The sequence below is a fragment of the Pagrus major genome, chromosome 23 (assembly GCF_040436345.1).
Source record: "Pagrus major chromosome 23, Pma_NU_1.0".
Taxonomy (NCBI): domain Eukaryota; kingdom Metazoa; phylum Chordata; class Actinopteri; order Spariformes; family Sparidae; genus Pagrus; species Pagrus major.
In genome coordinates, this window is record NC_133237.1 from 29000402 (window position 1) to 29013705 (window position 13304).

General features: G+C 45.3%; 1 protein-coding gene across 1 annotated transcript; it reads right to left on the bottom strand.

The window, feature by feature from the left end:
* Positions 1-2784: 2784 nt before the first annotated feature.
* maptb (microtubule-associated protein tau b) lies at positions 2785-11366 on the bottom strand. The gene is made up of 10 exons (XM_073494900.1): positions 11338-11366; positions 10772-10843; positions 6589-6620; positions 6347-6404; positions 6173-6252; positions 5918-6067; positions 5158-5239; positions 4846-4955; positions 4599-4766; positions 2785-4185 (listed from the first exon to the last, which is right to left on the bottom strand). Exons 2-10 carry the CDS (start codon positions 10836-10838, stop codon positions 4153-4155), a joined length of 780 nt encoding a protein of 259 aa, XP_073351001.1. The 5' UTR covers positions 10839-10843; positions 11338-11366; the 3' UTR covers positions 2785-4152.
* Between the last annotated feature and the right edge of the window lie 1938 nt (positions 11367-13304).

The following is a 13304-nucleotide window of genomic DNA, read 5'->3' on the forward strand; positions in this document are numbered from 1 at the left end:
GCGATCATTTTGAGTGAATTTTAATGTTATAGTGTTGACAAGTAAATAAATCTTCGAGTTAGATGACTGTCTAATTAACAACTACCTACTGATTTATTACAGTTAGCATGTGTAGCATCATGGTTTATTGTCACAATTTGTTCAGCTCCATAACAAACCGGCTGAATCACTGTTGTAGTTGACAGTTTCAACTTGGGGGACAGACCAATCAGCCAGATGTGGGACAATGTCGGACATGTCACTGATGTACGGATGTAGTCTAAAATTTAGATATATTGTCTAGCTAACTTTAAAAAATAAACATTTCTATTCTGCCTGGTAGCTCATAACATCTATGCTTTACCTTCTCATTGATTTAGTAGCACACAATAGACTAAACAGGTTACAGGTAAGACCTTTATTAACACGTGAAGGACTTTACAATTATATTTCAAGCAGCCCTGTTTATATTTTCAGATTTGAACAAATGGTATGGTTGTACAATCCAAACACAATACCTTCAGTTATTCAGACTTTTCTAACAACCCTATACTGAAGTAGAACCATATACTTAACCATAGCAGGAGGCATTATTCAAAATATCTTGTGGTTTCTCCTCCTAACACAAATGCAACTCCTGCATTTCATCAACAATTAGGCACAAATAGATCAAATACAATCAGATGAATACAAATGAAAGCGTTCAGGAGGAAACAGGAAGTGAAAGGCTGCATTCTCAGCACCACAGACAGCAGCTGGCTGAAACTCAAGAATAACAACAGTCTAACAACAGACACTTTATTCTTATTTTAATTAACTCAATCCTACCTGAGATGTTCTTGACTTGACTTGAGTGCATCGCTGTAGAATCCCTTACAGCTGGATACAAAGTTGCTCTTGACTTGAATCTCATATCATATAATCAAGTCATACCACTTTTGAAGGTAGCTGAGTGCGACCTGGTAGAAGTTGGAAGGATCACATTTGATTGCTGCCGTCTTTTGGGCTGGAAGCTGTCGGAGGATATCACTGGTCTCTGCTCCTAAGAAGGAATCCACCTGTGGTTGTTGGAGCTTTGTTGAAGAGTGCACATCATCTCATACAACTCACAAACAGTCACGTCCTCTCGCTCCAACTGCAGCACAACATCATGGAAGATCTTCAGCACATTATTGAGGAAAGACAGGTAGACCTGTAGGTCAAGGGGTCGCCCATCACCGTCCTGATCTTTTTTAAATAAGTGCCACAGTTATTTTGGGCACCTATCCTCCCCCAGTGACAAAAAATAGCTCTTGATATCTGCCCGGTTGTCATGTAGTCTCTCTCCAGCTGGACATAAGCTTTGCCATCTTGTGTCCACGTGTCTCAGTACAGCCTGATAGTCTTCCACAAATGTGAACACATTTCAGTTCTGTACATTTTGAGGATGCTGAAAAGTGACTGAATATTTTGTTCACTGTGAACTCTGTGTCAGTGTCCAACCTGTCTCCAGCATGTTCTGCACAGCTGTGCACTATGTGGGCCTGACAGTTTGCCTTTATGATGCATTTGTAAGGGAAATTCTTCTTGTTGAGGTTGAGAGTTGCTAATTCTCTGAAGAATTTTAGACTCAGTGTGATGAATCAGATCTCTTTAACACCTGCAGCATGGACAGAAGACCTGAGTGTCTCTGCAGTCTTCAGATGTTTCTGACTTAAACACAACAGAATACAGAGATCACAAACTTTATGACAGTCATTAATCATTTCTTCCCAAAACAATGACCCTCTGATGTTTGTGTTGATCATGTCTTTCAGGACGGTCACCCTCTGATGTTTGTGTTGATCATGTCTTTCAGGACGGTGACCCTCTGATGTTTTATTGGACAGTAAGTGTCATCCTGTCTACCTTCCTGTGACACCTCAGGTGAAGAGAACTGCCCCTCATGTGACTTTCTGACCTTCACACCTTAAAGAGGAACCTCCTCCTCTCACATCCTGACATGTTCTCTACAGTACATTGATTACTGAATTCAAAACTATTTAACTTCTCACACATTGTTGTCTGCTCTTAGTTTCTGGAAAACAGAATTGTTTTTTCCATAATTTACATGATCAGCAGTGTCCAGTCATCTTTCCACTTGTTTATAATGTGGCGGTGTATGTAAGCAGATGACTCATCGCTGTCCTTGTTTTTCAAACCCAGCTCAGGTGTCCAGTATCTAACAGGCAGTGGGAACAGTCTCTCCTTTCTTCACAGCCATTGGATCAATGACAAGTTTTAGAGGAAGCATCTGTCCTGCAGTGGTTTCAAACTAGAGCCAATTAAATTGCAGATATCATCTTGTGACGTCAGGTCACCTTAGTCTCAGCGTCACAGTGGTTATTAGCTGTAGTTGAAGGTTGGAGGATAGTTTTCGTCATCATGATGCTTCGTCCTGTTTCACAGAACGTTATCTTCTGTTGTTTGTTGATTAACGATAGTTAACAGAATTATATATTTTCAGGTGTTTGCTTGCTCACTGATCGGCCACAGGAAGTGAAAATGTCATTTTCTGTGACAATGTTTTGGTTAGTTTGGACGTTACGTCTCTGTGGTGCAACCAAACGACGTCGCACTCTGAAGACAGAAATGACACTGAGCTCTTATCAAACATGTGGCCGCACTGAAAATACTCACAATAACTTCCTGTTTTTGTTTTGTTTGATCCTGTAAAGGGCCAAAAATACACACTTCAAAATGGCTGACTTCCTGTTGGGTTTAGACAAGGATGTGATGATGTAGTTACACAGTTTTGGTTTCCGATTCAAGCCAGAGAAACTTTATTGGTACAAAGCACTTTAACAGCCAACAAGCAGAGAGAAACAGTGGAGTTTGGCACCTGGTATCAAACTGCATTCTGGGTAGTGTTAATGATGGGGTGGGAGGTCATTAGGGGGGCCTACAACAAGTTAGCATTCAGAAACACAGAACAGATGAAGATGATTGGCTGAGAGGGATGACATCAGAGAGACAGAGACTTTACACAATTGGAGAGATTTCATAAAGGAAGCTAACGAGCTAATCCAGGCTACTTAGCAGTTAGCCTGGATTAGCATGTTTTCCAGGAGACACCTGGAACAACCTCCTGGATTCCCCTAACTTTATTCAAGGACCTTGTAACCTCCTCAAGGACCTCCTGAACATCTCACTGACCATGAGAACTTCTGTCTGATCAGTCGATATAATTAATTATCACAATATAAATGAGTCGTCAATACTTTTCAAATTGCTCCGGTGGATCAACACACAGGAAGTCATTTTAAATAAATCAATAACTCCTCAGCTGATTCATTTTCATTATTTCATTCACAAAGTCAGAAATCCTTTCTTTTTAGCAGCTATTTGTTTCAGGTTCTTCTGATTGTTTTCTTGTTTCGTCGTCTAACGATGTGACATCACTGACAAACGTTTAGCCAACAAGCTGAAGCTCTGTCATGTGATTGGTTTGAATTAGCATGCTGTCATGTAATGTAACTTCAACATTACAATACAACTTTTAATTTTCTTTTGAATCCTGCAGCCCAACCTGGAACTTCCTCTGGTTCAGAGCACCTCCTCAAGGACCCAAAAACCTTTTCAAGTAGTCCTGGAACCAACTCAAGGCCCTTGAAATGTCAGATTTCACCTCTGTACAGGAGCTCCAGGAAGTGCTCAACCTAGCTTAGCACAAAGACTGGAATCTGAGGGAAACTACTAGCCTAGCTTAGCATGATGACTGGAAGCAAAGGGAAACTGTTAGCCTAGCTTAGCATAATGACTGGAAGCAGAGGGAAACTGTTAGCTTAGCTTAGCATAATGACTGGAAGCAGAGGGAAACTGTTAGCCTAAATAAGAGACACAGTGAGCTTTGTTCCGTTAGAAGAGCAAAAATCCACCTCCACAAGTGAGATTCCAGTGTTTGTGCTAAGCTAGGCGCTAAGCTAGGTGTTGCTTCATAAATTGACCAGTCCCCTGACCGACTCCGCTGTGATTGGCTGATAATCTGGATGAGGGTCAGTTTGAGGCGTCACTTTAATAAAATCGCTCCAATCATGTTCATGTGACATCAGACGACGGTCAGGAGGAAAAAGGCAGGTGAAGATTTTTTTCTTTCTTCCATCAGTTTCCTTGTTAAGAGGAGGGGGCGGGGCTAGTAGGCACAGCGTCGTCCAGTCACAGGCCCTGTTTGGCGAGGGAGGCAGACACCTGATGGAAAGAGGAAGTTGACAATGCGGGTGATTATATTTATACAGATGAACAAGATTCCAGATGCAAAGACTATTGACTATTAAGACTATTGTGAACCGCTCACCTGCGGCCGAAACACTTTCTATCTTCCAGGTTTACTTTCTGGTCACGTGACCAACTGAACACCTGAAACAGCGACGAGCTGCAGTTCAAACTCACGACCCCTCCGGCTGTCAGCTGCAGTGCCGACAGGCCGGCAGAGGTCGGTGTGTTTACCAGGAAACTACAGCTCATAAACTGCCGTATCAGACCCGCGACCAGAAATGCTGTGAGTTAACAGTCATGAAGGCAGCCAATCAGAGGTGGGGGAGGGGTCCATGATAACGCAGGTATTACACCTTGACTTTGACTTCTGAACAAGTAAATCTTACCTGATCAGCCAGGTTGTTGAGGGGTGGAGCTTCAGCAGCATTGAGGCTTCCGGGGGAGGAAGTGTTGCTATGGTGATGAGGGGAGGAGTCAGGCTGGATGACGATTTCAGCACCGTGGTCGGTTCGAGCTCTGGCGTTCTCCCTGAAGCTCAGCTTCTGACTTTCAATCTGTACACACAAATCAGTTATATACAAACATACATGTACACATGTTTATATGTGTTGTTAGCATGTTGTTAGCATGTACCCTCTTCCTCCCTCCTCCTGGAACATGAGTGACGTTCTCCAGAGAACCGACTTTTGACTGAACAGATTTAAAATCCACCTTCTCTGATTTAATCTCCAGTTTCCCTCCACCTGAAACACACACACACACACACACACACACACACCAGTACATTATTATAAAAATTATTATGATAACAGTCATACGGCGCTCTATACAGCTGATACAGGAAAGTACAATGTGTGTGTGTGTGTGTGTGTGTGTGTGTGTGTGTGTGTGTGTGTGTGTGTGTGTGTGTGTGTGTGTGTGTGTGTGTGTGTGTGTGTGTGTGACCTGGTTTGTGGTGGATGTTCTCTTTGGAGCCACATTTTGATGTCACATTAGTGAGATCCAACTTCTTATGAACAATCTGAACCTGCAGACAGACAGACAGGTGGAGAGACAGACAGGTTAGTGTTATGAGGATCACACAGAAACATGTCGGCAGTTAAACGGTTGTTTCCTGTCTGCCCCGCCTGAGCTCTACAGGGACAGGTGTGTGTGTGTTACCTGACTGACAGGTGTGTGTGTGTTACCTGACTGACAGGTGTGTGTGTGTTACCTGTCTGACAGGTGTGTGTGTGTTACCTGTCTGACAGGTGTGTGTGTGTTACCTGACTGACAGGTGTGTGTGTGTTACCTGTCTGACAGGTGTGTGTGTGTTACCTGACTGACAGGTGTGTGTGTGTTACCTGACTGACAGGTGTGTGTGTGTTACCTGACTGACAGGTGTGTGTGTGTTACCTGTCTGACAGGTGTGTGTGTGTTACCTGTCTGACAGGTGTGTGTGTGTTACCTGTCTGACAGGTGTGTGTGTGTTACCTGACTGACAGGTGTGTGTGTGTTACCTGACTGACAGGTGTGTGTGTGTTACCTGTCTGACAGGTGTGTGTGTGTTACCTGTCTGACAGGTGTGTGTGTGTTACCTGACTGACAGGTGTGTGTGTGTTACCTGACTGACAGGTGTGTGTGTGTTACCTGACTGACAGGTGTGTGTGTGTTACCTGTCTGACAGGTGTGTGTGTGTTACCTGACTGACAGGTGTGTGTGTTACCTTTCCTCCTCCAGGTACGTGTTTGAGGTTCTCAGTGGATCCGACCTTTGACCTCACATTGCTGAGGTCAGGCATGGGGTGGGAGGGTGGGGGGGGCGTCCGTCCACGGGCAGAGCCGGGAGACCTGGGGGGGGTCCGGACCACCGCCACCTGCAGCACCACGTCACCAGAACCAGTTTAACCAGTAACAGCTATCACCAACAGAACCATCCGACAGACAGACAGGTAAACAGATAGTGAGACAGGTGTTCTGACCTTCTTGACGTCTCTGTTGGGAGTGGACGATCGACTGGCAGGAGACCGACTTCCTGGACTGTTGACTCCGTCCACTGACTCTGACAGACAGACAGACAGGTGGACAGACAGACAGGTTTAGTGGGTCAGACTAGTAGAACTGGTGTTATTGGTTGAACTAGTGCAGAGTCAGACCTGTACTCTTGGCTGAGATCATCTTAGCTGCTCTGGCGCCTCCTGCTGTCTTGGAGGCCTGAAACACAAACATGTTGTTGTTGTTGTTGTTGTTGTTGTTGCATCGTCCACTCAGTGTCCACTTTATTAGTAACACATCTCAAGTCAATAAATAGAAATCACTGTAACTGATCACTAATAATCAATCACCAGCTCTGAAACATCCTGAATATTTCATAAGAGATTTATTGATTATTATTTACCTTCATGGATTCTTCAGTCGCTTCCTTCACAGCTGCAAGAAGCAAACAGAGCAGGAAGTGATGTCATCAATAACAACATTCACATCTTACAACGATGTGATCAATCAATATGAATCTGATCCATCATCAATAATGATCAATACTGAGGATGCAGGGCAGCAAACAGGAAGTACAAGCAGAGGTCAAAGGTCAGGGAGACATGTTTCCATGACAACCAGAGGTCATCAGGAAGTGTCCCGTCTATGTCACTTTCAAAATAAGAGATGGAAACATGACACAGAGGAGGAGGAGGAGGAGGAAGAGGAGGAGGAGGAGGATGGGGAGAAATAAAGAAAGGTGGTGCAGACAGACGTGAGGAAAAGGAGGAGAATAAAAGAGGAGGAGGTGAGAGAGGAGGAGGTGCAGAACGACAGACCTTTGTTTAGAGGAGGAGGAGCGTTTGATTTCCTCACTTGGGCAGCCTGTTTGGCTGGAGGAGCGCTTGTTTTTCTGGGTGGAGCAGCCTGTTTTGGAGAGGAGGAGCTTGTTCTCGTCACTGAGGCAGCTCCTGTGAGAGGAGCTTTGGTTGTGGAGGGAGGAGCTGCAGCAGAAATCAAGCGTCCCTCCTCTTTAAGGACTCCGTTAGTTAGAGGAGCGTTTGTTTCATCAGCAGGGACCTCCTGCTCTTCATAGGAAGGAGGAGCAGGAGGTGTGTTTGTTTTCTCCTCCTCAGCAGGAGGCTCTGAGCTGGTGGGAGGCTGGAGCTCTGTGGACTCCTCCTGCTCCTCCTCAGCTAACATCACACCTCTGCCTGAACTCTCCCTCATCACCTGCTCCTCCTCCTCCATCACCTGCTCCTCCTCCTCCATCACCTCCTCTTCCTCTCCGGCAGTCTTTGTCTTCTCCTCAGCATCAGGAGGAGGTGTGATGGAGGAGCAGAGAGTCTCTGCTGGAGCCTCCTTCATCTCTCCAGCTCCTCCTTCTAGTTGCTCCTCCTTTTTCTTCTCCTCTGTCACATCTTCTTCCTCTTCACCCATCATTTCTTTCTGCTCCTCTTCCTCTTCTCCTCTGACATCCTCCTCTTTCTCACCACCTCTCTGCTCCTGTTGTAAAGGAAGAGATGTGATGGAGGAGCAGGGAGTCTCTAGCTTCTCCCTCTCTTTCTCTTCATCTCCTAGCTGCACCTTGTCCTCCTCCTCCTCTTCCTCATGAGTCTTCATCGTGGATCTCTCCTCTTCCTCATCCCTCCTCTCTGGCTGCTCCTCAGAGCTGCTCCTCATCAGTTCACCTCCATCTGCTTGCTCCTTTTTCACCTCCTCCTTCTCCTCAGAAGCTCTGTTTCCATTTGGGAGGTCTGAGGGGAGGAGGAGATGGGAGGAAGAGAGGAGGAAAGAAAGGAGGAGAGAGGAAGACGAGGAAGAGATGAAGACAAACACTGAGGACAAACACATCACTATGGTAACGAGAATGTTTCTTTGTTACAGTGGTTGCTAACGGTTACAGGAGATGACAGAGAGTCAGAAGAGGAGGAGGAGGGGGGGGTATTCATCATTCAATAAAACACAGTGTCTGATTGATAATCTGTCAGATATCTGATCTGTGATCAGTTTAAATTCAGACTATAGACTTCAGCTCTATAGAGTACAGCTCTATAGACTTCAGCTCTATAGACTTCAGCTCTATAGAGTACAGCTCTATAGACTTCAGCTCTATAGAGTACAGCTCTATAGACTTCAGCTCTATAGACTTCAGCTCTATAGACTTCAGCTCTATAGAGTACAGCTCTATAGAGACCAGCTGACAAACAGTCATCAGCTGTGGCCGTGGTTCTGATGCAGCCCTGTCCGGTGTCTCTCTATTACTCTCTGTTACTCTAGTACTCTCTGTTACTATCTGTTACTATCTGATACTCTGTTACTCTCTGTTACTCTAGTACTCTGTTTCTCTCTGTTACTCTGATACTCTGTTACTCTCTGTTACTCTGATACTTTGTTACTCTGATACTCTTACTCTTACTCTTTGTTACTCTGTTACTCTCTGTTACTCTGATACTCTGTTACTCTCTGTTACTCTGTTACTATGTTACTCTCGTACTCCCTGTTACTCTGGTACTCTAGTACTCTCTGTTACTCTAGTTCTCTCTGTTAATCTGGTACTATCTTTTACTCTGTTACTATCTGTTACTCTGATACTCTCTGTTACTCTGATACTCTGTTACTCTCTGATACTCTGTTACTCTGATACTCTGTTACACTCTGATACTGTGTTACTCTCTGTTACTCTGATACTCTGTTACTCTAGTACTCTCTGATACTCTGGTACTCTCTGTTACTCTGGTTCTCTCTGTTACTCTGGTACTATCTTTTACTCTGTTACTATGTGTTACTCTGTTACTCTCTGTTACTCTGGTACTCTCTGTTACTATGTGTTACTTTGTTACTCTGTTATTGTAGTACTCTGTTACTCTGTTACTCTCTGTTACTCTGTTACTATCTGTTACTCTGTTACTCTCTGTTACTATCTGTTACTCTCTGTTACTCTGGTACTCTCTGTTACTCTGGTACTCCCTGTTACTCTGTTACTATCTGTTACTCTGTTACTATGTCTTACTATGTGTTACTCTGTTACTCTCTGTTACTCTAGTACTCTGTTACTCTGTTACTATCTGTTACTATGTGTTACTCTGTTACTCTCTGTTACTCTAGTACTCTAGTACTCTGTTACTATCTGTTACTCTGTTACTCTCTGTTACTCTAGTACTCTAGTACTCTGTTACTATCTGTTACTCTGGTACTCTCTGTTACTTACTGTTACTCTGTTACTATCTGTTACTATCTGTTACTCTTTTACTCTCTGTTACTCTGTTACTCTCTGTTACACTAGTACTCTCTGTTACTCTGTTAGTCTCTGTTACTCTGTTACTCTCTGTTACTCTGGTACTCTCTGTTACTCTGTGTTACTCTGATACTCTGTTACTCTCTGTTACTCTGATACTCTGTTACTCTCTGATACTCTCTGTTACTCTGTTAATCTCCGTTACTCTTTACTCTCTGTTACTCTGATACTCTGATACTCTGTTACTCTGTTACTCTCTGTTACTCTGTTACTCTCTGTTACTCTGATACTCTGTTACTCTCTGTTACTCTGCTACTCTCTGTTATTCTGTTACTCTCTGTTACTCTGATACTCTGTTATGCTGTTATTCTCTGTTACTCTGTTACTCTGATACTCTGTTACTCTCTGTTACTCTCTGTTACTCTGATACTCTGTTACTCTCTGTTACTCTGCTACTCTGTTACTCTCTGTTATTCTGTTACTCTCTGTTACTCTGATACTCTGTTATTCTGTTACTCTCTGTTACTCTGCTACTCTGTTACTCTCTGTTATTCTGTTACTCTGCTACTCTGTTACTCTCTGTTATTCTGTTACTCTCTGTTACTCTGATACTCTGTTATTCTGTTACTCTCTGTTACTCTGATACTCTGTTACTCTCTGTTACTCTGCTACTCTGTTACTCTCTGTTATTCTGTTACTCTCTGTTACTCTGATACTCTGTTATTCTGTTACTCTCTGTTACTCTGTTATTCTGTTACTCTCTGTTATTCTGTTACTCTCTGTTACTCTGCTACTCTGTTACTCTGCTACTCTGTTACTCTCTGTTATTCTGTTACTCTCTGTTACTCTGATACTCTGTTATTCTGTTACTCTCTGTTACTCTGCTACTCTGTTACTCTCTGTTATTCTGTTACTCTGCTACTCTGTTACTCTCTGTTATTCTGTTACTCTCTGTTACTCTGATACTCTGTTATTCTGTTACTCTCTGTTACTCTGTTACTCTGCTACTCTGTTACTCTCTGTTATTCTGTTACTCTCTGTTACTCTGATACTCTGTTATTCTGTTACTCTCTGTTACTCTCTGTTACTCTGATACTCTGTTACTCTCTGTTATTCTGTTACTCTCTGTTACTCTGTTACTCTGCTACTCTGTTACTCTCTGTTATTCTGTTACTCTCTGTTACTCTGATACTCTGTTATTCTGTTACTCTCTGTTACTCTGATACTCTGTTACTCTCTGTTATTCTGTTACTCTCTGTTACTCTGTTACTCTGATACTCTGTTACTCTCTGATACTTTCTGCCTGTTTCAGCCCTGAGTTTTGTCTGCAGGTGAAGTCAATGATAAACTCAGACTGGTCGACACCAACCTCCCATCATGCTCTGCTCTTTAGGGGCGGGGTCACCTCCGAAAGGGGTGGAGTGTCCATCCATCATTACTCCTAAAGATGAGGAGAGGAGAGGAGAGGAGAGGAGGAAACAGGAGGAGTCAGTGAGCATGCTCAGTAACAGTCAGTCCTCCATGATGGTGAAGATGAAGATGATGATCAAGATGATGATGATGATGATGCAGTAAATACAGTTTCATCTCCACCTGTCAATCACCCGTCCCGACACACAAGCACGCGCGCGTCCTCGTGTGTTTGAGGTGAAGCTACGTTAGCATTTGCCTGCGGGCTAACATGCGGCAGCAGAGCGGCGCGCAGAATATTGAAGCAGGCGGTGACAGGCGGTAAACGAGCGGAAAATACCGCGTCTGCCGCTCTTGTCGCTTCTGCCGCAGCCTGCAGACGGCGGGGCGGCAGAGACACATGGAGGAGAGACAGAGAGAGAGACAGGTGGAGGACAAAGAGACAGGTGGAGGACAGAGAGACAGGTGCAGGACAGAGAGAACGACAGGTGACAGAGACATAGACAGGTGTAGATGTTGTCTTACCTCCTGGCTGCTGTCCGTCTGTCTGCTGCTCCACCCTGCTGCACTACCACCTGCTTCCGCTCTCAGGAGGAGGGGGGGCTGCTGGTGCATGCTGGGAGAGGAAGCTGCTGTTGCCATGGTAACCTGCTGCATCACTGCTTGAGAGATGAAGACCGGAAACAGATCCTGAAGTAACTCAGTACATTTACTCAAGTACTGTACTCGAGTACTCTCTGAGGTACACAGATGCTGTAAAAACTGATCAATAAACTGATCAATAAACTGATCAATAAACTGATCAATAAACTGATCAATAAACTGATCAATAAACTGATCAATAAACTGATCAATAAACTGATCAATAAACTGATCCAGATGAACAAAGTGTATTAATTCAGTATCAGTAAGTTCAGACTGAAGTACTGCACATGTAAAAATACTTCTCTGCTACATAATGAGTACTTTTACTTCTGATAATTAGAGTAACTGAGTACTTTTACTGATGCTGCTGCAGAAGAAAACTACATTTTTACATGTGAGAACATCACAGTACTGCAATATGTACTGATGTAAAGTATCCGAGTATTTCAGACATTACAAAGCAAAAGGAGGAGGAGCAGGAGCAGGACAAGGAGGAGGAGGACGAGGAGGAAGAGGAGGAGGAGCAGGAGGATGAGGAGGAGGAGGAAGAGGAGGAGGAGCAGGACAAGGAGGAGGAGGAGGAAGAGGAGCAGGAGGAGGACAAGGAGGAGGAGGAGGAGGACAAGGAGGAGGAGGACGAGGAGCAGGAGGACGAGGAGGAGGACAAGGAGGAGGAGGACGAGGAGGAAGAGGAGGAGGAGCAGGACAAGGAGGAGGAGGAGGAAGAGGAGCAGGAGGAGGACAAGGAGGAGGAGGACGAGGAGCAGGAGGAGGAGGAGGAAGAGGAGCAGGAGCAGGAGGATGAGCAGGAGGAGGAGGAGCAGGAGGACGAGGAGGAGGAAGAGGAGAAGGAGGAGGAGGAGCAGGAGAAGGAGCAGGAGGACGAGGAAGAGGGACAGAAGGACGAGGAGCAGGAGGAGGAGCAGGAGTAGGACAAGGACGAGGACAAGGAGGAGGAGGAGGAGCAGGACAAGGAGGAGCAGGAGGACGAGGAGGAGGAGGAAGAGGAGGAGCAGGAGGAGGACAAGGAGGAGGAGGAGGAAGAGGAGGAGCAGGAGGAGGAGGAGGAAGAGGAGGAGGAGGAGGAGAAGGAAGAACAGGAGGGGCAGGAGGAAGAGGAGGAACAGGAGGACGAGGAGGACAAGAAGGAGGAGGAGGAAGAGGAGGAGCAGGAGGAGGAGGAGGAGCAGGAGAAGGAGGAAGAGGATGAGGAGGAGGAGCAGGAGGACGAGGAGCAGGATGAGGAGCAGGAGAACAAGAAGGAGGAGCAGGAGGAGGACAAGGACGAGGACAAGGAGGAGGAGAAGGAAGAGGAGGAGGAGCAGGAGGAGGAGGAGCAAGAGGAGGTGCAGGAGGACGAGGAAGAGGAGTAGGAGGAGGAGGAGCAGGAGCAGGAGGACGAGGAAGAGGAGCAGATGGATGAGGAGCAGGAGGAGGACAAGGAGGAGGAGCAGGAGGAGGACAAGGATGAGGACAAGGAGGAGGAGCAGGAGGAGGACAAGGAGGAGGAGGAGCAGGAGGAAGAGGAGCAGGAGGAGGAGGAGCAGGAGGAGGACAAGGAGGAGGAGGAGCAGGAGGAGGACGAGGAGCAGGAGGAGGACAAGGACGAGGAGCAGGAGGAGGATCCCTCTACAGGACGGACAGACAGGAAGTAGATGACAGTTTCCTGTCAGACTGTGAGGAAAGACAAACATCATTGATCGTATTGATGAATTGATTTATTAGACATCAGGGTCACATCATGTACAATAAACTCCACCCGGCCCAGTGAGACTGGTGCATAAAACGAGCGCTCCTCGTCTCACTGAGTCTTCTCCCATTATAAATTTATTTAATGTGATTTATCA